Raw genomic sequence first — 27,514 nt, 5'->3', positions numbered from 1 at the left:
TCCAATCTCCTTTTAGCGAGGTAATTCTGTCAAGATAATTGAGGAAAGATGGTCTGGAAGTGGGAGAGTCTAGGGGTGGGCGGTCCACTCAGGAGGCAGTTTTCATAGTCCAGTGAGGAGATCCGGGTAACCCTCCAGCTGGAGGCATCCAGGCCAGCAGTGGCAGGAGGGTTAAAAGGCGAGGTTAGGCTGGAGAAACTTTTGGAAGTGGATTCAGTATAAAAACCATGGCTGGTTTGAGACTGACCCCTTAGGTTTCAAATTTAGGCTGCGAGGGGGATGGTGAGGTTATTGGGGGCAAGGAAACCTAGAAAGAAGAATTCTCCTGGTGGAAGAAGGGCCTTCTGGGAGCAAGGGGTTGGGGTCATGGACAAAGTTTGGGACATGTTGAGTTGATCTCTGGAGAGTTGGAAATCCGAGCCTAGAGCTCAAGAGTGGAATTTGAGTGGGGTTTTGGGTCTAACAAGATCTTTTGTGCAGTGGTTCTCAAAGTGTGGTCTGGAGACCAGAGCTTGTTGGAAATGCAAATCTCCAGCCCCACCCGGGCCTCTAATCTGAGACTGGGGGGCAGGGCCCAGCCATCTGATGTAATATGCCCTCCAGGCGAGCTTTTTCTAGAGAAAGCTCTTCTGAAGGAGAGGGGCCGAGGGTGGGGGGCAGCAAGGAGGAGCTGGTGAAAGGAAGGGAAGAGCGAGCCTTGGAAGGAGACTGGGAAGTCCTGTCTTACCTCAGTTTCCCGCTGTAACTTCTCTGAATCGGGCTGCGTGCTGGTCACTTCAGGTGGTTGTCCCTGCCTCACAGGCATATCAGAACTTGCGGAAAGGGGCCAGTGATCTGGGAGGCACCCCCGCCCCACGACAATGGGCGTTCTTCAGAAGAGCGGCGTGGCCGGCTCCCTTGTTAGCAGAGAGGACGATTCTGTGAAAGAACACCCAAACAATGACTTTGATCAAAAACGATTCGGGACAGTCCCACTCGGAGAAGTTGTAGCGATACCTTCCATTTGTTTTTATTTTCTCTTCCATGTATGCACAGGAATACCGTATGATCAGATCTCTATCTCAATAAAGCTCAAAGAGATCTTTTAGTACGAAAAGAGTGAAAATGCTAGTGGCAAGGGAGCATAGTTTGATGGGTAGATTTCCTTTTTCTTGATGCTACAGGAAATAGTGGTGCAGTCTTACCATCCAAAGCACCATAGAGTCAGTGTGATGAGTGGAGAAGAGATCGCAGACCTTGCAGGAGTCCCTGCCACGGAGGGTAGATGAAATCTAACCGAGGAGTTTCAAGAGCTAGGTGTCCTCTGCTCCTGGAAGGATTGGGGAGGGGAGTTACCCGGAGCAGGTGATTGCATTTGACAACTGATGGATCACTGCTGAATTCTGGGGTTTTCTAGGTGGAGGTTCTTGCTTTCAATTTGTTTGCTTTTTTTTTCTTAAGATTTTTTCTTTCTTTTTTTCTTTTCTTTTCTTTTTTTTTTTTTAAATTGAGAGAGAGCACTACCGGGGGTAGGGGCAGAGGGAGAAGCAGACTCCCCGCTGAACAGGGAACTTGATGGGGGGGCTTGATCCCAGGACTCTGGGATTATGACCTGAGCCGAAGGCAGATGCTTAACCGACTGAGCCACCAAGGCGTCCCCCTCATTTTATTTGCTTTGATCAACATAACATTTTCAGGTGCTGGGCACTGTTCTTGAGTAACAAAAATGAAAGACCCAACAACCTGTATCCATAAACACATCGCTTAGAAGGAAGACAACACGCAAAATCCTGAGTCTGAAACACTCGGCTGGTTGCTTCAAGGGAGGGTGGTGGATGTGACCTGGGGGATGGGGGCAAACGGGAAGGAGAGTGTACATCTCCCCGGGACAGAAGGGAAGATGGTGTCATGAGCTGAGATCCAAGGTCGTGGGAAAGTTTGCCAGGAGGACTTTCAGGGGAGGGGGAGGTAGGAGAAGGCTTGGAGGTTCCATGGGGTTTTGCGGAGCCTACGGAGTGAGGGCCCATTTTGGGGAGATAGGATGGACAGGTCAGAGGCGGCTAGATCATAAAGAGTCAGGTAGGCTTTGCCTTGGAGGTTAGATTTCATGCTTTACATAATAAGGAGCGGTTGGACAATTTCTTGAACTTAATTCCTAAGTTAATTTGTAACTTTTATCAAAATAATGTGTGCATACAGTTTTAAAAAGTATAATAGAAGCGTAAGCCTCATAATGAAAATAGTCCCTGGCCCTTCACATTCTCTTTCCTCCCTTCGTGATCCAGAGTTAGCCCTTTAAGAAAAACTTTCCTCTGGCATTTATCATTGTAGTTACTAATAGGATTTGACAGCTATGTTTACCGAGTTGACAGTTTTGGCATTATTTCTTGACTTCCTGTTACGGACAGTGAAGAATTAGTTCCAATTATACAGCCCATCCCAGCCACACACACACACATTTCCCATCTTTCCATTGTCTGAATAATGATTGCATCACAATTTTTGGTTAAGTCTCTTTGCTGACTGCTCGTTCCTTCTCCACTTGTCCTTGACTCTTCTCCTGGGTTGGATCCCCTGTTTTCTGGATCCTGCCTCTTCCTCTTTTTGCTTCCTCCATTTTGTGGGAGCACATGCTGGAAAGGCACAGGAGAGGTAAAATTGTCGATGCTTTGGAAGTGTGGAAATGTTTTTACTCATTCCTTCAACCCGCAATGAGATTTTATATGTTGGCTTGGTATAAAATTCTGGCTGGAAATGATTTCCCCCCAGATGACACCATTGCTGCTTTTCTTAGTTTCTGGTGCTGCCCTCAAGAAGTTCCAGTCGTCCTTTAGAGACTGTATATTGAGACCTCACTCTTGTACACATGGGTCTGGGTGCTGGGGAAACTTCAGTGAACAAAGCAGATAAGAAACAAGATAAATAAACGTGAAGTCAGGTGATGAGTGTGAACAAGAAAAGTGGCAGTGTGCACAAGGGGTGTGTGTGTGTGTGTGTGTGTGTGTTTGGGGGCTTTTTTTCCCTGTGGTTTCAGATACGGTGGCTGATCTTATTCTCGATCTTCTGTTTTGGACTTTTTTACTCTCCGTGAACTTTCTTTCTTCTTCTCTCAGATTGAAATTTTATGATAAAAGTCTGTGTTGTAGGTCTTTTTATTATTTATTTATTTTTGTATTTTATTATTTATTTTTGTATTTTGTATTTGTTTTGGGATAATTGAAGAGTCACATGCGGCTTTAAGGAAGAATCCGGAGAGATCCCATATACCTTTGACCCAGTTTCCCCCGAAGATAACATCTTATTCAGATTTTAGCAGTTGTACACACTGTGTGTATGTTTAGTTCTTTGCAATTCTATGCAATTTTATCACTCCATGGGCTCCTATGTCTATTGCCACAATCAGATAGAGGAAATCAGATAAAGAAGAACTATAACCACCTCCCTCCCCTCCCCTCCCTGACCCTTGGCAGCTACTAATGTGTTCTCCACCTCTACAATTTTATCCAGATCCTTTTTTCTGTCCATTCTTCTGGGCTTTTTTTTTTTTTTTTTTGGTCTGGAAACTCATACTCTTCAGGTCTTAGAAATTTCCACTGCCCTCCCCCTCCCTCTCTTCTTTGATTTCTGCCTTTGTGATGACTTCCTCCTCACGCTTTTCTCTTTTAAAAAGTTCTGATGATTGGATACTGAGCTGCTAGGATCAGCTGTCTAATTCTTAACATCTTTTCTAGCTTGTTGTCCATCGCTTGGATTTTTGCTGTGTTCTAGAGTACCTCCTCAGCTCTTCCGAATCTTGTGGCTTTCATATTTTTAATTTCTATGAGCTCCATTTTACACTTTTTACTTTTTATTGCATCCTGTTCTTGTTTCATGAATGCAGTGGGTTTTTTTCTTCTCAAGTTGAGAGTACCCTGATTATTGCTTTGCTAGCCTGCTTCTACTTCCTGCTTTGTCCTGCTTTCTTCCCATGTACTTTCCCTCATTTATTTGTTTTGGTTAGTTCTTCATATTGAAGGCTTTTTACGAATGTATTGGTAGTCTTTGTGTGTCTTAAATGCAAATAGGGATAAAAAGCATAGAAGGAGCATTTCCTTGGTTTATCTTTATCTGCTGGTCTTCTGTCTGATGCTGGGCAACCTCAGAGAAGAACCCTATAAATTCTTATCTTTGGGTGAGGAGTGGAGTGTACAGATGGCTAGAATGCTGGGAGTGGGCCTGGGGGTGGGCTGGGTGGTTTCACTCTTCAGTCATCCTGTTTTCAGCTTTAGCTTCCCTTCTGCCCGCAGCAGAGTCTGAGTCCCTAAGTCCAGAACTTGACTTGCTCATATGCCCCAGAGATTAAGATGGCTTCTCTTGGATGCGTTGTGGAGGACTCCTTGGTGGTCATATGAAGTGGTAGCCAAGTACTCCCTAAATACCGATGAGCGGCAAATTCCGGTTTTTGGCCCCACACTCCATTACATCCTCTGCTGTCTCTTGAGTCTTCAGCGCCTGAGGCTTTCTGAGGTTGTGCAGTAGAAATGGCTTGTCATCTAGAGCCCCTTCTTTGGCTACTTTGGTTTTTTTGTTTGTTTTGTTTTTAGAGAGAGGGTGCATGGGGGAGATGGGGGGGAGAGAGAATCTCAAGCAGGCTCCATGCTCAGCACAGAGCCTGACTCGGGGCTCAATCCCATGACCCCAAGAACACGACCCAAGCCGAAATCAGAGTTGGACGCTCAACCAACTGAGCCACCCAGGCACCCCTGGCTACTTTGGTTTTTACTTCGTCCATTCTCCTGTGACAGCTCTCACTCTCATGCTGCCATTCAGTGTGCCGTGATGGAGGGGTTTTGCACAGGAAGGTTGTTAACGTCGCTCCAGGGGCGGTGTGGGGGATAACCTGGAAGCTGGAGACAGAGGCTAGTACGTAGACGTGAGGCGAGAGGTGATGAGTATGGAGACTAGCTGTGGCCAGAGGGGAAGGAGGGATGAAATAGGAACCGAGGAGGATAAGAAGGACCTTAGGACTGAAGGAGAGGACAGAATCCAGGGTGCCAGCCCAGTTTCTGACGCAGGTAGTGGGGCGGCCCAGTGATCGTCCTGCTGAGGTAAGGGACACAGTGAGAGGAGCAGACTGGGTGAGGGATGGGTTCAGTTGAGGCAGTGCGAGGATCCCAAGGGACTTCCGAGTGGAAATACCCAGCAGGCAGGTGGATACACCCGCAGTGCCTTCTACTGCTGATCCTTGCTAAGTCTGTGATAGTAGGAGGCACGGCGGCAATGAGATCATCCAGTTGCGGGGAAGGGTGCGGAGTTGAGGACAGTGGGCCACACAGAGGAAACAGAGAGTCTGTGCCCCCCAGAAGTGAGATAAATAGGGGAGTGGAACAGGTGACTACCATCCCAGCCCTTCCACAGCCGTGACCTAAAACGGTGGCCATTCAGGCTCCAGTGTTAGCCAGCGGCCTCTGAGACACGTGTCCCCCTGGGAGCCCTGTCTGAGCTCTGCGGTGCCACCCCCGAGTCCCGGGAGAGGGCTGCCCACTGCCTGCAGCTGTTCAAGGGCAGCTGATGGGGATGCCCTCGGGTTTCTTTCTGGGGCACGGGATCAAAGAGAGCTGATGGTGGGGATTTCCCCTCGGCCCTGAGGTCAGAGGTCACATGGAAGTCCAGGTCAAGGTCCGGGCATTCCTGCCTCCCCTGCACACCACAGGTGCACCCACTCTGAGGTCACCACCGGCCTTGATGTTCTTAAATGTGAGAGTGGCTGGTTAGCCTCACTTCCGACACCTAGAAAAGACTTACCGGAGTCTTCTGGTGCATTTACCCTGGCAGCCCCGCCTGGATGTGAAAATAAGCATGGTAGCCTTCACTCCTTGCTTGCCCACATGTTTATCTCACCAAGTCCTTTACGTGCTTTCTGTCCCTGTATCACACAACTTTAGAAGAGGGGAATGTGCTGTGGCCATTTTACAGATGAGGAAATGGGCCCAGAGAAGTTCGGTGACTTGCCCGAGGTAGTGTCTGCCTCTGTCTATACCGGGCACACTCCTGTGTTAGAACTCCAGATTTATGCTAGCCATTGGCTGTGTCCTTGTCCTATGAGAGCCCACCTCCAGATCTGTCCTGCTTCATGCTGGTGGTGGGGTGTGTGTGTGTGTGTGTGTGTACACACCACGGATGCCCCTCCCTGCTCCCGGAGCTCTCCTAGACTGCCCTCCAGAGACCACGGGAATTCTGATGAATTAATCTCATCACTTTATCGAGGAGGCACTTACAGAAATTACAAGGCAAGGCCACCAGCCTGGCTTTGCTGGCAGCCGGCCGCTGGGGCCATAAAACAAATTGAAAGGAACAAAAATAAATAAATAAAATTAGAATTCTGTCTCTCCCTCTTTCTCTCTCTCTACAGACACACACACACACACATACACACACACACACACACACACACACACACACACACACACACGGGGTCAAGAACATTGCTCAGGTTCTTGTTGTTAAGGCCCCTTCCTCTTGTCCTGGCAGAGAACCGGTGCCAAATCGACAGACATTTATTGACCCCCTGCTCGAGCAACAACCCTGCAAAACCTGGGACCCATCCTCCTTCAAGGGATGACAGGCTGGCTGTGCAGCCAAGAGCAGCGGAGGTGAAGAGCCAGCAGCACGCAGGTGGCCTCCCAAGGCAGCGTGAGTTACGTTGCCAGGTGAAGGCGGGCCGCAACGGGCCCCGCGAGCTCGCTGCACAGTGGTTCAGAGCGAGACTCGAGCCAGACCATCTGGGTTCAAGTCCTCGCGCTGCCTCATCCTGGACTCTGCTCACCTCTCTAAGCTATAAGATGGAGGAAAAAAGGTGTTCACCTCCAGAGCTGTTGGGAAAATGCAAGAGGCCGCGTAGGAAAAGCAGAGCTGTGGCTCCTTCTTGATGAGCCCTTGTCCGTGTGGGTGGGCGCCTGCTGTGTGCAGGGGATGTGGAGTCAGACGGGCGAGAGGGACGTGCCTACTTATGAGGGACCCGGAGGTGTGGGCCGGCCAGGTGAGGTGGTGGAGGGAGCTCACTGGGATTGTTGTGGGCAGCTGGGACCGAGGCCTGGGAGCCTTGGTTGTCACTGAGTTCCAGGAACTGATAATTACGGAGAGCGCCGGAGATGTCGAGGCTGGAGAGAGGGGTGCGGTGGGGAGGGCTGGCACCAAATCCTACAGGGCCTTCCTTCCAAGCCCAGATAGACTTGGAGGAATTCGTTTATATCCGGGTTTTTCTCCTGATCATCTTTTCAATTTACCGCGCTTATGGGAATATTGAAATTCTTTGCCAAGAAGTCACACAAGCCAGAGTGAGCTAAGACAGGGATAGCATTGGATAAAAGAGGGGAGGGGCCGGAGGAATCTTCATCCCTTCCGCTGCCTGCCCTCTCCCACCCTCCAGCACAGAGGAGGACTTCTGGACTCCCCTCCCCCGCAGGAAGTGGGAGGGAGAAAGGTGGTAGGTGAGTCCCGCTAGAATTCAGAGAGATGGGGAGAGAGATGGAGATGGAGATGGAAGGTGCCCCAGGCAAATGGGCCGACCCCTCACCGGGATGGTAGGAAAGGGGGCTGCGGATACTCACTAAGCTCTTGAGAGCACACACTCACCTTGCGGTGGGGGGCGCGACTGTTTTATTACTTCGGAGCACTTCGTCGGGGGCGGAAGTTGGTTCCTGCTGGCTCTCAGAAAATCCGACAGTAGGTGTTTTCCATAAGCCACATGGGGAGGCTGAGGCACAGGGACGCTGGAGGGCAGCCCCCTCCCTGACTTCCTCCAGACCACCTCCGCTGCTGGGTTGGCAGCAGGGAGGGGCCTGTCTGGTTTCCCCAAGCTTCTCGTGGGGTGCAAGGTGGCACAGGGACTCTGTGGCCTTTAGTAACTCATTTCAGCTCCCTTAGTCTCAACTTCTGGGTCTGTGGGTCTGTGAAATGACGCATCGGTGGGCCCACCTCTGAGCAGATGCATGGTAAATGTCACTGTTGGAACAATGTGGATGGGGTTGCGGCCGGAGGAGTGGGGGGGCAGGATTCAGAGGCCACGCAGGCCTGAAACTGCCCTTTGGAGCCCTGTCTCAGGGAAGTGACCTTTCCGAGCCTGCTCTGTGTAGGGCAATGTCCTTGCTGGGTGAGATGGCACCCTTGCTTCAAAGGGGTCTCCCTGGGCCTCAGGAAGGGGGTCGGGTGAGCAGCCTTCTGGGCATCACTTCACCCTGCTCCCTCAGCAGGTGGGCATCCGGATGGGGTGGGGACGGGAGGCTTCCGCTAGTTCATTGTCTTTCTCTGGAAACCACAGACTCTGGAGGACTCATGGAATTTGCACAGGGGCCGAGAAGACCAAATAAAAACAAAACAGCACTGGGGTCGCTCGCTCTCTTGGCATTTTGCCTTCCAGTTGCCTTTCTGCCCCACTCTTCTGTTCCCCCTTTCCTTCCCATTCTTTTCTCTTCGCATTTATAGCTTCACAGTGCATATTTGTTGAGTAACTGTAGACAGGTGAGAGTACACAGGACAGAGGCTATGTCCTGTATTAGAAAGGCAGGCACAGGGGCGCCTGGGTGGCACAGCGGTTAAGCGTCTGCCTTCGTCTCAGGGCGTGATCCTGGCATTATGGGATCGAGCCCCACATCAGGCTCTTCCGCTATGAGCCTGCTTCTTCCTCTCCCACTCCCCCTGCTTGTGTTCCCTCTCTCGCTGGCTGTCTCTATCTCTGTCGAATAAATAAATAAAAAATCTTTAAAAAAAAAAAAAAAGGCAGGCACAGCCTCCCCTGTAAAACGGGGAGTAAAACGGGGACGGGGTCAGTACCTCCTTCATGGGACTGCTATGAGGACTCAGTAGGCGACTCACTCAACCAGCTTTTCTTTCATGGCTTCTGCATGGCAGGGGCTGATCTCGGTGTGGCTGGAGATTGAGTGGTAAACAGCGGGAGCATGGTCAGGTTCATGGTAACCATTGTTAGAATTCATTAAAGGGGCAAGACAATATGATTACAAACACGCTCTGTAGTAATGGTCTGTGGTTATGTAATCACCAGCTCAGAGTTGAATAGTGTTCTGCAATTGTTAAGCCAATTTCATAACCGTGACCTTGCTAACCTTTTATCTTGGAGATACCACAAGGCTTTGCAGATGAGGAAGCCGAGATTCGGTGAGAGGAAAGTGATACCCTCGTGGTGACCGGCCTGGGCCTCTAGTGGAGTATGGAACACAGGCCCTGGGCCCTGTGGGCCGGAGCTTCCGAGAGGTTTTCCCCATGATTGGGGCCCTGGGCTGGAGGGCATAGGGGCTGGTGGTCTGCACCAACATTCTGGTCAGCACAAGGGGGTATTCCTTGCCTGGGGTAAAATGCCAGCTTAGTGGTGCCTTCAGAGCCTGTGGGTGACCATTCTTCCAGGCTGTGGCTGCCTGGCCCACCCAGACCTCCGGGCCTGGGATCTCTGTATTGAAAGGAGTTGGACAGATTTCGACAAGCGTCTCAGAGCGCCTGCTGTGAGAGCCACTGCCCTCTGGGAACCTCGGGACGAGGGGCAGTGGTAGGTCCGGCCGGGTAATCCCCATCCGGCCTCTGCTTGGCGGTGGGGGCCCTGGACGCCGCCCGCAACCCTGTCTGTGTCTGGTTACAGGGAACATCGAGTACAGCTGCCCGGCCACCAACGAGTGTGAAATCACAAAACGGAGGCGCAAGTCCTGCCAGGCCTGCCGCTTCACGAAGTGCCTCCAAGTGGGGATGCTGAGGGAAGGTAAGAGGCCCGCACGCCCACTCTGCGCCCTCGCCGAGGCCGGGGGTCTCAGACCCCTGTGTTCCTGTCCCCCAGGGCGGCGCGGACCGTGGACGTCTCTGCCTGCATCCCAGGTGAGGACCTTGCTCCCTGGGGTGCGCCCAACTTTCATCTCTCACACACCCTGCACACAGGTTTACAGCGGCCTCAGAGCCCCACTCCTACGGGAGACGCGGGGCGTCCCCGCCACCCCATCCTCGCACTTCCCAGTCTCCTCCTCTCTGCAGCTGAGCCGGCTGGCCTGGAAGCACAGGCCGGGGGTTCTGAGTGTACGACAGGCGGATTCCAAAGACTTACCAGGATGGTAAAAAGAGTATTGAAATAGCGTAGTAATTGTTTTTAAAAACTGATGGCATATCGAGGTGATAATATTCTGGATATATTGGGTTAAACAAAACACATTAGATGTTAATATCACCTGTTTCTTTTTACCTTCGTTACAGTGGCTACTCCCAAATTTAAAATGACATGTGGCTCTCCTTATTTGGACAGCGCTGCTCTGGGGCTTCTCTTCATCACCTTCCCTGTTGATCTGGTCAGATGGATGACCCTGGTTCAGGACCATTTTGGGGGATGGGGTGTGTGTGTGTGTGTGTATTTCTCCCCTGGCCCAGCGTTAGAGGGAGCCAGTGGAGGTTCTTACGCATCAGCTTTTATGGTTCTGGGCCCTGGGATCCTTCCAGAAGTGGGAGGAGGCAGGAGAAGAGGTGTGTGCTGATGATGCCGTGATGGGGAGAGGCTGCAAGAGAAAGGGAAGGGGCAGGCAAGTCTAGAATGTAGTCTCTTATTGAGAGGGGGCTTCTGGAAGCCCAGCCTTTGAGGGCCCCAGGGCACTCCTCCCATTGTCCTCTCCTTGCATCCCCCGGGGAAGAAGGCAGGAATTTCAGGAAGCTTTGCTGGTAGGACAACCTGGACCTTGTGGAAATCAGAGACCCCCTCCCCCGGTTTCTATCTCAGACATCCCCCTTCAGCTCAGCCCCGCATGTGTACCTCTAAAACAGAAGCTCCAGAAGCAGTTCCTCAACTACCCCCATATCCACGTAGCACGTTGGCCTTTCAACTGCATTTCTCATTAGCCGCTTCATTTAACGCCTTTGAGATGGTGAAGCCACTCAGCTGTTAGAAACCCGCCAGCTGCTTCGCTGGGGGGTCAGCTGAAGAACAGTCCTCTTTCTAGATTAAAAATGGGCTGTTGTAGACCTGCCGCAAGAGTGTGGGTTTTGATTCTACACAATTTTGGTCTTACCCTGCTGTAGGGCGTGACCCAAGCTAGTGGCTGAACTGGGGCCCTGACTCCGAGGTCTTTCTGCTTCTCCAGAGCATCCTGGCGTTCACAGAGGAGGAAACTGAGGCATAAAGGCCCTCGGCAGGCCTCTTGACTTCCTCCTCCGTGTGCTGCTGGAAACCAACCTAAGGGTGTCTAGGTCTTAAGAGAGGCTCCTCGCTCCTAAGTCCTGAGGATGCGGGCTGCCACCTTGTTGTGGGAAGCTGGGTCAGGCTGGGGGTCAGCCACCCAGTGGCCTTTCCTGATTGTAGCCTGTGGCCTCTCTTTGCTTACTTCACAGCATCTGAGGAACTTAGGGCAGAGGGGGCTGCCGTGCTACCGGTATGCTCCTGAATTTTAAGGATGACAGAACTGAGTCCCGCAGAGAGGTTGGGGCTTGAGGTCTCTCGGAGCCGGGAGCTTCTGCATGATGCTCTGTGCTGTGTCTGCCCCAACCCCAGGCCACCCCGTCCTCAGCGCAGGATTGTGAGCTGGAGAGCAGGGGAGGGAGAGGGAGAGGTGAAAAAGGGAGGCCCGCCACTTGCAATCCCTGACATTTTCTAAGGACGGTGTCTGAAGAAGACTTTCCTCAGGGACCACTCCGTACTGGGAAGACAGTGGGAGTGCCTCCTAGTGGCCCCCAGAGCAGGGGAATGACGAGCGGGACCACTGATGGCAGGGAAGTGTGTGGCCAAGCGCACACTGGTGACAAAGGCAGCTCAGGTACCTGGCGGGCCGCTTCAGAGAAGCGAAGCAGATACTGTGTATCCTAGGACTACGGTGTGGGGTGCTGGGGGCACGTGGGCCGAGAGGAGCTCTGTCTCGGGGAAGGCGTGCACAGTGAGCCCCAACCTTGGCCTCCCTCTGCTCTGATGGCCCTGTGATTGGCCCAGGAAAGGGTGCAGGAGGGCCTCTCTCTAGGGTGGCAGCCAGGGGCACCTGCGACTGTTGGAGGAGTGGGGCAGGTGTGCTGAGGTAAACTGCCTGGCCCCACCTGGAGAGGCCCTTTCTGGAGGAGGAGGGGCAGTCACCAGAACTCTCCGCGTCCCCAGGCTGCCCGAGTGCTGGCAGTTCCAAATCCAGAGGGGGCAGGATGACACAAAGGCACCCGAGTGTGGACAAAGCCCAGTGCCTCCGTTTAGTTGTGTCCCCCCGCAGTGCTGAGCCTTGGCGGGATCCTGCGATCAGAAGCTCCACGGGGACCAGCCCCCTCAGGAGGAGCTTGCCTCATTGAGGAGCCTGGGTCCCTGCCAGGCAGGGGCTCTTGGCAGCTGCCCTGGCTCCTGCTTTTGTTTGGTTGTCCCCCCACCACTTCGTGAGCAGGAGCCCAGGCCCCTGGGACAGGCGCGGGCTCCCTGCCTCCCTCTGCCTTCCCTCACACTGACCTGACTCCGAAAGGCAGACCCCAGCCTTCCCGGGAGCTGCTGCTCCTTCCTAAGCCTCCATAGTGGGCCTCGAGTGGAGGAACCGGGGCCTGGCGTCCTGGTTCCCGTGTCGGGGTGCGGGGGTGGTGGGAGGCTGGGGAAAGGATGCGAATGCCAGCTCCCCTTCCTCCCCATCCCAGCTACACATCTGAAGGCTGGTTCCTACCTTCTGCCCAGAAGCTCTGGAAGTCTCTTAGAGTTTTTCTTTTCTTTAGTAAAACACCCTGAGACACTGCTTCATGATTTGGGGGGCCCAGCAGCCACGGGGGGTGGGGGGAGATGTCTGGTCATGTGGCTTCCTTTGGCTCAGCCTCTGCTTTGAGGCTGCTCTCGGCTCTGGAATCATCTACTGAACAGTGTAGGCAATGCCCAGAGGTCTGTCTCACTTTAAGCAAATCCAGTGTGTGAAAGTCTGTATTTCCAGAGGAAAAAAAAAAGTGATTTTTCTCTTCATAAAACATTGAATACAAAATCCACACAAGGTTGGGCATTGGAGCCTCTGCCCTCCTCCTGGCTCTGAGGGGATCCCGCGTGTGTGTGATCTCTCACACTCCTGGGCCTCCACGTCTTCCCCTTAGAGCAGCCATGTTGAATCCTGCTCTCCAGCAGCAGGTCAAGGTGGGGCCCTGGTGGAATGGCTCCTGGGTGAAATCCACTGTGGGCCTGCTTTACGATGTCCGCTCTCTGGGCACGTTATTCTAGTATTTGATTCAATGGCAATCTCGTTTGCACTGAGCTAGCAGCCCTCCCGGTGTCAGGCAGGGCATCCTGGCTGCCCTGATTTTCCTCCTGGCTTCCCTGGTGGGAATCTCAGAGGTGGTCACCATCTTGGGCTGGCCCCCTGTCTGGGGTCGAAAGTCAGGAGGAGTGTCTCCCTTGGGACCACCCTGGAGAAGCTCTCCCCCTGGGAGGCGGGCTCCCAGGCCTGGCTAGGGTGTGGCCTGACAGCCTCTGCGGAAGAGCCTGGAAAACCATATGCTGCCTTTCTCAGGGGGCCCCCACACTTCAGTAAAGCTCTGGGCTTTCAGCAGCTCTCGCTCGAAGGCTTGTCCAGTGAGCTTCACCTTCTCCTCCCCTCACTTCACCTGCCTCAGGCCAGCAGCCTCCCTGTCCCGCTCCCTCTCCTCCTCCCCTCGGCCCCTGCCCGCCTTTCCCCCAAGTGTTTTCTAAAAGATATTTGATTTCAGTGAAAGCTGGGCTGACATCCATGCAATATGCTCTCCCTGTCTTTGTGCTCGTTGGGCGGGCGGAGGGCTCCTACGGGGATTCTGGGTAATTGGGTTAGTGGCCAGCTCATGTCAGGAAATTAAAAGGAGGCTCCGATCAGGTTCCCGCTGCATGGGATTTAATGGCTTTGTATTTATAGAGTATTCTGCCTCTAGCCCCTGCCAGGAATACCACTTTGCTGGCCCTGTGAATGAAGAAAGAGGATGAGAGATGACTTGCCTTTAAAAATTCTTTTTTCTTTTCCAAAATACATGAGTGTTCTGAAACAGACCAGCTCTCTGGCACTTCAGAGAATAGTTTTGAACTAAAGCCCAAGAACGCTGATGTGTATTTGTATCCCCTCCCCCTCAACCACTTTCCATCTTACACGCGTGTGCAGCGATGCACACACATGCCCGCGTGCACATACACACTCAAGTCTGACAGCTCACGAGATCTTCCCACATGGCCTGCAGCCTCTGGGCGGCTCAGACGCCATGACCCGATGACCTTTGGTTGGGGAGATGTTAACTGAATGAAGCCGTAGGGGATGATCTTGTCTGTGCCAAATCCCTATTACCGTTCATGCAGGACTTCTGGTGTGCCAGAGCATGAACTAACAGGTTCGGCGGTCATAGAGATCCGTCGAGACCCCAGTGTGACCACTACTCAGCTCCTCGGGTGCTTTACTTAAACCTCCGTGAGCCTTCCTTTTCCTCCTCTGTAAAATGGGAATCCTAATCGTAGTCCTTTTCATCTTGCTCCGGACTCTTCAGGGAAAGCCCCGGAGTTGTATCACAAAGTAGGATGTCAGTCATTGATTGGAGATAGACATTCTTCGTCATGTTATGTAATTGATTTTCTTCTGTGATCCAGGAGGAAGTTTTGAATCTCCCATAGCCTCTCCCTCCCCCCCATCCTTGGCCAATGACATTGCTTTACATTTTCTTGAAAAAATACAGTCAGGTCGGGAAGTTTCTTACCCACCTGCAGTTGAATCCACAGACCTACCTGTGTGTTTCCTGTCTTCAGCCCTGTTAGAGACATCTCTGCTCCAGTCAAAGCCGGTCTCCCTGCCTGTGCTTTGACCTCACTCTTCATCAAGGACTTCAGTCCTGTCGTAGCATTTCCAGCGTCACCAAACTCTTCCTCACCGCTGGGTCATTCTCATCAGCACACAAACATACTTTTGTTCTCCCCTTATAAAAACAAAGTTAAAATTTAAAAAAAACCCACAACTGTATTTTGACCCTTCACCTTCATCCAGCTACTGTTACCTCACCCTGCTCCCCTTTCCAACAAAACTTGCCCAAAGAGTCGATAGCATTTACTGTATCACCGTCTTTCAGGCAGCCAGAAGGAAGCGTAGCCTAGCCAGATCATTGGAAGGATGGGACCCAGAAGTGGCACGTGTTCCTTCCACTCATAGCCCATTGGTGGAACCTGGTCATATGGCCACACCTCTACAAGGAAGTCTGGGAATTGTAGTCTTCAGCTGGTTGGGATGCCATGTGTCCAGTTAAAACTCTTGTTGGTATGGAAAAGGGGAATAATGTATTTAGTGGGCAAGCACTGTTATATGTCAAAAATACATGTAAAGTATGAAGAATACTGATAACTTCCATCCAATGGAAGAAAAAAAAATTACACTCACTTTTCAGGTTCCCTTGTGCCCTTCCCCATTTTCATTACCGTCAGAGCTAACTTACCCTGGTTTCGCCCTGTTTTTCCTTTGTTTTTTAAAATAGTTTTATCAAGTTTATATCTCTATGGGTATTTGGGGGGGTTGTTTGTTTTAAATGAAATTATACTATACATATTCTGCAGCTCAGTTATTTTAGATGGTATTTCTGAGCTGAACGCTCTTGCTGCATGGTGCTGTAATTCATTCATTTTCATTGCTAGCAGGAGGCAGCCAGAGAATAAATATCTTAGGCTTCGTGAGCTGGAAGGCCTGTGTGCAGCTACGTAACTCCACCGATGTTCAGGGCGAAAGCAGCCACAGACGCTGTAGAAATGAACAGAGCTGTGTTCTGATGAACAGGCAGAGCGCTGGGTTTAGCCCAAAGATCTTAGTGTGCGGACTCCTGCACTGGAGTATGGTGGATGAGTTCAGGGGAGTTTGTGTCTCCTTTCCGCTGCTGAGGAAGCAGTGTCTCAGGCGCACTGGTGTCCCGGTGCTGGTGCGTAACGGGTTCCAGGCCTGGGGGTGCCGGGTATGTGCATCTTCAGCTTTATCAGATGATAAATTGTTTTCGATTTGGTTGTACTGACTTATTACTTGTGTTTAGACGTTCTGATTGCTCCATATCCACACCAACACTTTTAACTTTCGCCAGTGTGCTGTGTCAGGTGGTGTCGTCTTATCGCTTCAATGTGTATTCTCTCCACCATGGGATAAGCATATTTCATATGCGTACTAGCCACTTGGGATTCCTTTTCTGTGATGTGCTTGTCTGAGCCTTTTCCCTGTTTTTCTGCTGTGTTTTTTTACTCTGGTCTTCAGGACCCTGCGTGATCTAGCCCTTCCTGCCTTTTCAGTGTCATCTGGTCCCGTTGCTCTCCTGGCCCCTCACTCCTGCTCACTCTGCTCCAGCCTCCCTGCTTTCCTTCTGATCCTCGAGCATGACACCCACCCACCCTAGGAGCCTTGGGCTGTTCCCCCTGCCTCCAATGCTCTCCCCATGGCTGGCTCCTCATCCTTGCCCCCTGACTTAAATGTTGTCTCAGAGAGGCCTCTTTTCCACTTCCTTTCCTATCATAGCCTTTTGTTTACTTCCTCGTTGAACTTCAACTTCAAACTGTCGACTCATCTGTTTGCATGCTTGTTTACTGAGACAGCCTCTAATCCAGTCGTTACTGACTTAGAGATTCATGATTCCTTTGACGATCCAATGGAAATCCTGCCATAACACATGGAAGTCCTTGCACATAAAATTTTGCAGACAATTTTAGGAGCTTCACAGAACCCCTGAAGCCCACCTAAGAGGTTCCTGAATTCAGATTGAGACCTATGATTATAGAACCAGAGTTTTAGAGATAGAAAGAACCTGAGAAATAATTCAGGCTCCTGGATGGCAAGTTGCCTTTAGTTGCACTGTCAGGTGTAGGGCGGGGAGCGGCTGCCTAGATACAGGATCCAAAGGCTTGCGCACTTTTGGGATCGGTAGGCAAGAGTGCTGTGAGCGATTAGCAATGTCTGCCACAGACTAGGACAGGGAAGGCAGTGGCACAGCTGACAGCTATTGGCCTTGCCTGAAAGGGTGAGTTTAATTTGCCCGAGGCCACACTGTTAGTAAACAACAGAGCGGAGTGGTGCTCCTCTCCTTTTAAGAAGCCGGTTCCACAAAGAACTTCTCAAACTCAATACACAAGAAACAAACAAATCATAAAATGGCAGAAGATATGAACAGACACTTTTCCAATGATGACATACAAATGGCTAACAGACACATGAAAAAATGTTCAAAATCATTAGCCATCAGGGAAATTCAGATCAAAACCACACTGAGATACCACCTTACGCAGTTAGAATGGCAAAAATTGACAAGACAGGAAACAACAAATGTTGGAGAGGATGTGGAGAAAGGGGATCCCTCCTACATTGTTGGTGGGAATGCAAGTTGGTACAGCCACTCTGGAAAACAGTGTGGAGGTCCCTTAAAAAGTTAAAAATTGAGCTACCCTATGATCCAGCCATTGCAGTACTGGGTGTTTACCCCAAAGATACAGACGTAGTGAAGAGAAGGGCCATATGCACCCCAATGTTCATAGCAGCAATGTCCACAATAGCTAAATCGTGGAAGGAGCCGAGATGCCCTTCAACAGATGACTGGATTAAGAAGATGTGGTCCATATATACAATGGAATATTACTCAGCTATCAAAAAGAACAATTTCTCAACATTTGCTGCAACATAGACAGCACTGGAGGAGATAATGCTGAGTGAAATAAGTCAAGCAGAGAAAGACAATTATCATATGATTTCTCTCATCTATGGAACATAAGAACTAGGAAGGTCGGTAAGGGAAGAAAGGGATAAAGAAAGGGGGGGTAATCAGAAGGGGGAATGAAGCATGAGAGACTATGGACTCTGAGAAACAAACTGAGGGCTTCAGAGAGGAGGGGGGTGGGGGAATGGGATAGACCGGTGATGGGTAGTAAGGAGGGCACATATTGCATGGTGCACTGGGTGTTATACGCAACTAATGAATCATCGAGCCTTACATCGGAAACCGGGGATATACTGTATGGTGACTAACATAATATAATAAAAAATATGATTATAATAAATAAAGAAGAAGCCGGTTCCAGCTCAGTGTAGATAGCTTGGCCAGTAGCAAAGACTATAGCTTTTCCTCAAAGGGGAGAAAAGAGGAAGGGAAAGGAAGGGGAGACTGGGTCTAAATAGCTTCACTCTATTGCGTGCACAGTGTTGGAGACTTTTTGGCAGCTGGAATCCAGGGACAACCCAAGCTTGCTGAAATGCCCTTGGGCCTATTATGGCCTGAGTGAAACAGTCCAGAGAAGAGAGCAGCTGGAGGGTAATTTAATAGACAAGGGGCCAGGGGCACATCATTCAGGACCATTGTATCCATCCAGGAGCCATTGCCATAAGCCCTGGGATATTAGGTAGCATGTGGGTTATCTGCCCTTCGAGGCTCCCTTGACTTCTAGTGAGTCAGGCATGAGACCCTCTCTTCACCATTATGATACGGCACCAGGGTAAGAGGCAGCTCCAAATAGCCATCCTGTCCGAGGCAGCAGGCGAGCTCCCCTGTCACCCAGAACCCTCTGCGGGACAGGTAGTTAAAGGAAGCCGCGCATGTGCAGGGGGTTTAGATGAGTGCTGAGGGCGTTCTGCTGTGCTGGGCACCCATCAGCATGCCCCCATGCCCCACAGCCTCTGGGTACCCACATCACCTTCTGGGTGGTTTGCCCTTTCTAGAGATGAGTCAGCTGTACTTTGGTAGAACTTACAGGCAGACTCAATCCCTAAGTCCTCAAGGAAAAACACTGGTCAGATAATGTACTAAATGAAACAGGTTTAGTACAGTGCTCCCCAGACCTGGCCAGTTACCAGAATCATTGGAGGAACACTGAAAAATAATCCATTCCTGGACGTCACCCCAGACCTACTGACTCAGAACCTCCAAGGGGTAAGTACTTAAAGTCTGTGTCGTTCAGAGGCTTTCCATGGCATCCCAGTGATCCCACAGACTGGTGGTCTCGAGTTCAAAGCCAAGGAGATAGGACTTAGAGGTCAAAGTTCAGATCCTCCCTCTGATACTTCCTGGCTGTGTGCCCCTGAGCAAGTTACCAGCCCTTTCTGAGCCCAGTTTTCACATGAGAATAATAACAATTGTGGATTCTCCTTCCCTCAGTATTGTTACATGGAATTAATGAGATACGGAAATAGCTTTGTAAACCGTGAAACATAGTGCAGACGTGAACTTGCTTACATCATTCATAAACCAAGGACATTGAATGGGGTTGGGGGCAGGGTGGGAGGTGGGATTTGTGAGTCAGGCGAAGAGGAGGCCCGGGGGAGGACGCAGGCTCAGAGGCCTTTTGCTCTCCAGCCTGGTCTGAGCGTTTCCTGTGGGGAGAGAAATGTGACCGGAGCAGCGCCTGGGCCAGGCTCTGGGCCAGGTGCAGGACCACGCTCCGCTGAGCCCTCGCTGGTTATTTTTAGTGCCTGGGTAGAAAAGAAAGAAACTTGAACTGCCCCCCGGCTGCTGTGCCCCTGCACACTTGGCTATTTTTACTTCGAAAGCCTGGGATCTTGTCCAGCTTAGGGAGGGAAAAGGAGAAGAAAGGAGGGAGGTGGAGGGAAGCAGGCATTATTTTACTTCCATTAAGAAAAAAGTCAGAAGCCTGATCTTACCAAGTCAGCAAGTGGACATCTGATCCAGGGCGTGGCAGCTGTCACCTCTGGACACGGGCGGACCTGCAGGGGGTCGGAGAGGGCAGCAGATGGGCGTGGACGGGATCGCGAGGTTGATCCTGGCACCCCTCCTTCCAAGATTTTCTGCCCCGGAGTGGCCCTGCAGCTGCTGGAATGTTTCCTGTGCCCTGAGTTGGGAAGTGGGATGGGGCACTGTGGGTGGAGGGGCACCAGCCCCGGGAGGAGGCTGGTGGGGGCTGGGGCCATACAGCTGCCACCAAGGCAGAGCCTCTGTCCTGGGTGGGGGGCAGCACTCTGCTCTGTGGGTGTGTTCCAGAGAGAAGCCGTGTTGGGAGCTGTGCGCTCCTGGGCACAGTACTCAACCTCTCTGAACCTTACTTCCTTAAGTCCCCCCCCATGTATCTGACTTGTGTGGTTGTAACTAAGGGGGTGTGTTCCTCTCTCTTCCCAAGAAGGAGGCTGTCAGTTCCTGCCAGACCCTACCACCTTCCATAGGCAGATGAAAGGAAAGAAATGACTATTAAGCGCCTACTGTGTACCAAGCACTTGACTGCTTTCACACATTTCATTATCTAATTCCACGAACCTGAGAAAGGTGAAGTATTTTAATTGTGACAAAACATACGTAACAAAGTCAGTCATTGGAAGACCATCTTTCAGTGTACAGTTAATTCAGTGGCGCTGAGCACACTGACTGATTCCAGCTCCCAGACGTTTTCATCATCCCCGTCAGAAACCCCGTACTCACGGAAGAGTGGCCCCCGTTCTCCTCGCCCCCCTACCCCCGGTCACCTGCCATCTACCCTCTGTCTACTCCAGGTATTTCTTGTAAGTGGAGTCATACAACATCTGTCTTTGTGTCTGGCTTCTTGCACTGAGCGTCACGTCTTCGGGTGGTCCGGGCCGTAGCAGGTCAGAACGGCACCCCTTTCAGGGCTGGATAGTATCCATTGTGTGGCTACAGCTCATTTTGTTTATGGTCATCTGCCAACAGCTGGTTGGGTTGCTTCCGCCTTTTGACTCTTGTTGTGAGTATTACTGCCGTGAACACTGAGATGCAGATATCCGCTGGGGTTCCTGATCTCAGTTCTGTAGGGGATGTACCTAGGAATGAAATCGCGGGGCCATATGATACTTACGATACGGACAATAAGCCTCTTCTACTTCTTGAGGAATTGCCAAGTTGCTTTCTATAACAGCTGCACCGTTTTCTGTTTCCACAAGCAGCTAACGGTCTTCTTAAGTTTTTTATTTTTGACGTAAGTGGAGATTCACATGTAGTCGTGAGAAATAATACACGGAGATCCCATGTGCACTTTACCCAGTTTCTCCCTATGGTGGCATCTTGCAAAACCGCAGTGCTGTCTCACAGCCAGGATGTTGATAGTGAGACAGTCAAAGCAGACAACAGGATTTTTAACAATATTAACTGACACTTGCTAATCACTTACTAGGTGCCAGTCACAGTATTTCAGGTGCTTTACACATACTAACCCATTCAGTCCTCACGACAGTCCTATGAAGTACATCCTAGTATTTTCATACAGGTGCAGAAATCGAGGCACAGAAAGGTGAGGAAACTTGCTCAAGGTCACGCGGGTGCTAAGAGGTAGAGTCAGGGATTACCTCCAGGTCTGACCCCGAGGCTAGTGCTTCTCTCTTCTGCTTTGGAGGCCCAGATCTCTGGGTGTCCACACAGTTGCTACCCTCAGAACAAATATAGTCACCAGGCAAGCCCAGCAGGCCACAGCCAGGAGGGCCCTGGGTCTTTGCTCTCTAGGCCTTGTGAGGGAGCATCTCAGCATGGACTTCTTCCTGTTCACACTCCCTCCCCCCCTGTTCCTCGCAAGGGTGACCAAGCACATCTCACCTCTCCACTGTCTTGGTCAGCACTGGGAAGGAACAGATGTTCCCTCACAGGGTCACCAAAGAGGATTTACTGAAGGAACTATTTACAGAGGGGTGGGTGGGCTGGAGGAAACCAGTCAGAAGTGGTGATAGACCCAGGACTAGCAACAGTGAGGAGCCTTGAACGACGCCAGCCTGAAGAGACCTGGCGGGAATTGCCCCAGCAAGCGGGTGAGAACTGTAGCGGTTCTCAGAGGTCGAAGTCAGACTGCCTTCCTGCATGTGTGGTCTCAGTGAGTTACTCACCCTCTCTTAGCCTCAATTTCTCCATCCATAAAATGGGCTAATAGAATCTCCCTCATAGGGTTGTTGCAATCCCGAAGTGAAGTAACATACATACAATTCTTAGAGCAGAGGCCAGCAGCGAGTAACAACTGGTCAGGAGACACAAACCTCTCCTTATACTCATGTCTACAAGCTACAGAGCTGTACCATGTTGGCCCAGGTGGACGGCTCCCTATCCAGTCCTGGGCTCAACTGCAGGACTCAGTCTGCATAGGAATGTGGATTCCAGTGATTATCGGTCTTTGTGTGTTCTTAGCAAATGTATGAATACTTAAATTTTGGCCTGCACATGTTCGGGGATTAACAGTGTTGCACGGTGGTTAAAACAAAGGATATGTATTTATTACGGTACTTAGAGTTCTGGAACGCTTTGCATGTATTATTAATGCTTTTTAAATCCAGAAAGTATCCATGAGATGATACAATCTAATAATCCCAGACAGTAATTATAAGTTAAGTAGTATTTTAATATGCTCCCTGAGCCTGCTTTTTAGATATTTTGCTAAAACTATAACAACACAAACAGTAAGGGAACTCTCATTTCAAGTTCAAGTTGCCTTCTCTTTTCCCCCCCACCACTGGGTGTTTGTAAGACTTCAGCATCCTAATTTAGAAAGTAATTGCCCAGTTTATCAGTGAAAATTGCTTTCTGCTGCAAGTTACAGAGAACTTGACTGCTAGTGGCTTAGGCATCGATAAATGAGATTGATTTCCCCACCTATAAGGACTCTGGAGATCGGAGATTGCTGGCATTTTACAGGCTTCTCAGCCGTAGCATTAAGGATTGGGGCTCTTCTTGTCATTCTTTGGTGTTCTTTGGGGTCCTCGCTTGGCTGCCTCATGGTTGCAACATGGTTGCCATAGCTCTGACGTGTCACCTTCCAGGTCTGGGCAGGAGAAAGGCAGAGCTGCACCAAGGATGTCTGTCCCTTGCATCAGAGAAGCAAAACCATTCCCAGAAGCCCCCCAACATGGACTTCCCATTATAGTCCATTGGCCAGAACCAGATCAGGACCAGCACTTGCTCACAGGGAAACTGGGAAAGTGGGGAGAGATCAGGATTGGTAGGACTGGCTGGGACACGTTGCCGCTATGAATAAAATCCAGGCTCCCTTAGCATGAAAGGAGAGGGAATGGAAAGACGATTGAGAGACAACTAATAATGTCTGCCAGACCCAACCATTAGGATTTGGTGATTCATTTTTAAAGGATTCGTAATACAGCGTTCTGCTGCAGCGCTCAGGATGAGAACCCAGTCTGCGCCATTATCTTGTTCACTAAAGTTGTGAGCAGTGTACTCTAGAAAATATAAGAACATATTGGGAGATAATACATATAAACATAGTTGCCTGATGTCTGTTCAGGCAGAGTGCGGAGGAATTCAGACTTCTGTCCACTGTCTCTGCCCTTGAGATGCTGACTGGGCTCAGCTCAGAGCAGACCACATCAATAAAGACAAATGTGTAGAAGCAGGGAGGTGACTGGCCTGAAAATACTGTGCAGATCTAGAAAATAAAGAGTGTTTGGCTGTAGAAGGAGGGTGCCGAAGGATGTTCCAGTCCGTAAAGGGTTGTCTTGTGAAAGGGGGTAGTCTTGTCGGGTGGGATGGAGAGTAGAAAGTGATCTAGAGACAGAATTGAGCTCAGTACAAAGGGGACCTTCATGAGGAATGGGCTGTCCTGAGGGAGTGAATTTCTGGAGGCTGGGAGAGCACCAGCCCCTGAGATTCTTCTGCTTCCGAAGTGTGAAGGCTGCATTTGAACTGGTGCGTCATTTTCCTGGGACGCTGGGCTGCCCCCCACGGACGGGGTGCTGGGCTTGGACAACAAAGAAGACAGCCCTTGCCCAGGAGGTGCCCACGGTCCACCGGGGGATGAGCACACGGTGTGTTGTGAAGAGTTGTTTTGACTGTAGTTGCCGTAATGGGGAATTAGCAAAGGGAGCCCAAGAAGGGCATGGCTGCTCTGCGAGGAGCAGTCTGGAAGGGCTTCTCAGTAGAGCTAATAGCTGAACTGGGCTTTCGAGGGTGAATCCAGAGGCAGTGTGGAGGAGGGGAGCTCAGAAAGCGGAGCTGACGTGGGCCCTCTCCCTTAAGAACCCACTGAATTGAAGCGCGGATGGAACAGAGGGAGACAAGCGCAAGGTGGCGTGTAAAGTCCTCGTGAATGCTGCCGTGTGTGGCGGTGGGAGTGCCAGCCTCCCCGGCCTACCGGAACCACTGCCAGTTTACCAGCATTTTCCCACTGCGATTGTCACAGAAGCCATATTCAGTGAGCAGAGTTGGTGTCACGATTGCCTCCTCCCCCGTACCTGATGATGAGACGGAGGCTATGAGAGCCAACTGGGCCAAGGCCGGGTGAGCCATAAGGGGCCAAGATGGGCCTGGGACCTTGCCCGTTGGATCCCGTGGGCTGGAGCCCTCACGGGCTTGTGTTTGGGGTGACACCTGGGAAAGCAGGCGGGAAACCAGGAGGCAAGCCTGGCTCACGTCAGCCATCAGTTTGGGCCTGATTAAACCCAATGGGCTACTGTTCTTAACAAAACAGAAGAAGCTGATAATTGATGCATGTATTGATTGGACCATTGACCATCCTGCTGTGAAGATTTGAAGGAGAAAACTTAGAGGAAAGATTACACCCGCTGGGCCTGGGGGTGGTACCCTGGAGCTGCAAAGAGTGTGGGTACTGACTGCTTTATTGGGCAAATCACTGAATCGCCCGAGCTTCAGTGGTTCTTATGTATAAAATGGGGTTAACTGTGCCGGCTTTATATGCTATAGATGAAAAAGGGCAACACATAGAGAAAGGCCTTCATAAATTAGGCTGTTCTCATGATTGTTCTTTTTTTTTTTTTTTTTAAGGTGTTATTTATTTGAGAGAGTGAGCATGAGCAGGGGGAGGGGCAGAGGGAGAGGGAGAAGCAGGCCTTCCGCTGAGCAGGGAGCCCGATATGGGGCTCGACCCCGGGAGTCTGGGATCATGACCTGAACTGAAGGCAGACGCTTAACCAATCTAGCCACCCAGGCGCCTCCTTCTGGTTGTTCTTACTGTGACTTACCGGAGACATGTACATAGTGTTGGGGAAGAGGAGTAATAATAATGGTGATGACGTTAGTAACAGCTCCGGCTTTTTAAACATACGCTGGGCGTTGGGTGCCACAACAGACCCTGGAATGGGACGGAGAGCAGCCCCTGGAGGTAGGGGCACCTGGTCGGTGGGGGAGGCCAGGGTGCTGTCAGAGCCCTGGAAGAAGCACCCAGCCCTCCTGGGGATCAAAGGGAAAGAGGCTCATCCGTTCCTGTGTGCATCAAGACTTTTGTGAACACCCACTAAGGGCCAGGCCTGTATCAGGACAGAGAACATTCCAGATGGAGTCTGTGACCAAAGCGGCAACTGCCCATCTCCTTGCCTTGCTAAGGGATGCCTGCCTCTTGGTTTTGTTGAGCAGTTCCCACTCCTGCTGACAGCCACCTGCGGTCAGGTGGGCGGGGCGGAGGGGCGAGCTCATGAGACTGGCTTCCAGGAGAGAAAGTCCGTGAAGGGGGGAAGGGCTCACCCCGGACTCCAGTTAGACCCTGGCACGTAGTAGGTGTGCAGGAAATGGGCGTTCTCATCGTCCTGTGTGAGTGAAGCTTGGCATTTTCGCTTTTAGTCTAACCAGCTTTCCAAGAAAAAGCAGAGCTTGGCAGAGGGCGCGGCTCACCTCCAGTGCGGCAGGCAGGGCTGAGCGCTTTGTAGCTGGATAACAGGAGGGGGTCGGGAAAACGGGGGACTTGTCCCCAAAAGTCTTCAAGGGAGGAGCCATCCTTCCGACCTTTGTGTACCTGCTCCTGTGCCCTCACTGAGGGGCTGGGAGGGGTGGAGGGTGGGAGCCAAAGTCCTACCAGCACGTGGGTTTATGTCCTGCGCGGGATGGGCCTCCGCTGTCCCCTTCAAGGTCCGAGGCCCGGCTGGTCCACTCAGAGGCTGGGTTGCAGCCCTTCCCAGACTCATGTGCCTCCATGCCTTGAGTCACCTTGTCAGCATGCTGACTCGGATTCCCAGACCCCCTGAGATGTTTGCGTTTCAGACACGCTCCCAGATGATGGCTGGCTGTGGACCACCCTTTGAGAAGGAGGGCGGCAGCCAGCCAGCGTCCCACCCGCATGCCCTCCACGCTCTGTCACATGCGTGCTGACCCAAGTGCTACTTTGGGAGTGCCGCCGTGCCCTGGGCCTTCTGGAGCCTGCTCTGCGCAGCCCTGCCCGGGGAGGTGGCCACATGCCCCGAGGCCCTCATCGGTAGCAGGGGTCGGTCCCTGGGGCGTGTCCTACCCTGTCTCCCAGGGTCCTCAGTGAGGCTGAGCCCCAGTGGCTGACACCAGGAGCCTGCTTGCCTGCTCCGGAACACACTCGGTCCTGGCTTTCTCCCCGAGTTCGCCTTCTCCATAAACTCTCCTCACCTCAGGGTCTGGTCCTGGGGAACCCACGTGCGGGCGTGGTCAGTTGCAATCCCTTCCGCCCCTCAAAGCAGAAGAGGAGTTCACTGGAAGTTTCTCAGGAGGCTCCAGGAGCACACTGAGAAGCCAGACAAGGGCCTGGGGAAGCCCAGGCGCAGGAGATGGGGTAGCCAGGATCGCATGGCCCGGGGCTGCCCACACCCCGCTGCGGAGGCACCACGGCTGCCTGTCCCGTTGGCTGGGCCTGTGTCACCACACCAAGCTTCGGCCTCCAGATGGGGGCGAGCAGGAGGACCTCCCCACTTGGCTCTCCAGAGTGGGGGTGGGCACAGGCCGCCTCCGAGATGACTCACAATAGGGGAGTTACCTTTAAACAGGACGCAGGGCTGGGATGCTGGGTTGACTCTCTTCAACCCCAAAATGTTCACTGCAGCCATGTCCGGCATCAAGTAACGGAGTGTCTGTCTGTGCGGTAGGAGAGGACACTGCTGATGGAAATGCTGAGCAGCGACCGGCCCCGAGGAGACCGTCCCCTTGGGCATTTGGGCTCAGTGGCCCTGGAGGAGGCGGTGATCTGAGCCCTTAACTGGAGGCGTCATCACCCCAAGTTCCTTTAGGGCGGTTAGCAATTCAAGGGCTGGTCCCTCCCATTCAGTAAAGAAATGATTTACTTTCAGTGGCTCTTGGTGCTCTAGGGGACTTCCTCTCTGGCCCCAGGAACTGAAATGGACTAGCCGTACATTCTAAGAAACAGCCAGAAAATCACCCCTGGCATGAATGGGATCCAGTCCTCGTTCCATTTAGTTATCATTACTCCTGCCTTCCTCCTGCCTCTCCCCAAGAAGGGCCTGAACCCACAGGACGGGCAGCGGCCCCCACCACACGGGGAGGACGGGGGGGAGGAGATGCCCGGGAAAGTGCCAGACGGGGCCCTGAATGAAGATCCACTGCTGGGGCTCTGTGAGGTGGTGCTGTTGACCTTTGGGGAGAGGAACAGGAAGTTGAACTGGGCCTGTTGCCTCGGAGACTGAGGTGACCACCCAGCTCTCCTCCTCTCAGGACTCTGGCTCCGTCTGTGACATTACGTGTTTCAGTCAGGACCTGTTCACGGCGAGGAAAAGGGAGCCCCCCGGTCTGTTTCTTGTGCTGGCTTATACCTCAGAGCTGATTTGTTGGGTCCCACCCATTTTTCAGGCCAGGCCACATAGATTGGTGGCTTTGGATGAGGAGCCCGTTTGAGGTCCTGTCCACCCTGCAGGCTGGTAGGGGTGTCAGTTGGTCCCAACACATCTGTCTAGACAGCAGGAGCTGAGGGGTG

At 51.8% G+C, this 27,514-nt stretch overlaps 1 protein-coding gene across 1 annotated transcript in view; it reads left to right on the top strand.

Annotated features, from left to right (window-relative positions):
- The window catches only part of ESRRB (estrogen related receptor beta), a 165,933-nt gene that overhangs the window by 119,817 nt on the left and 18,602 nt on the right, over positions 1-27,514 (top strand). Inside the window, exon 3 of the mRNA XM_026519448.4 lies at positions 9,608-9,724. Coding sequence (XP_026375233.1) covers positions 9,608-9,724 — 117 coding nt within the window. The remainder of the gene's footprint in view (positions 1-9,607; positions 9,725-27,514) is intronic.

Source organism: Ursus arctos, unplaced genomic scaffold (assembly GCF_023065955.2).
Source record: "Ursus arctos isolate Adak ecotype North America unplaced genomic scaffold, UrsArc2.0 scaffold_25, whole genome shotgun sequence".
Lineage (NCBI taxonomy): Eukaryota > Metazoa > Chordata > Mammalia > Carnivora > Ursidae > Ursus > Ursus arctos.
This window is presented reverse-complemented; position numbering and strand designations above follow the sequence as displayed.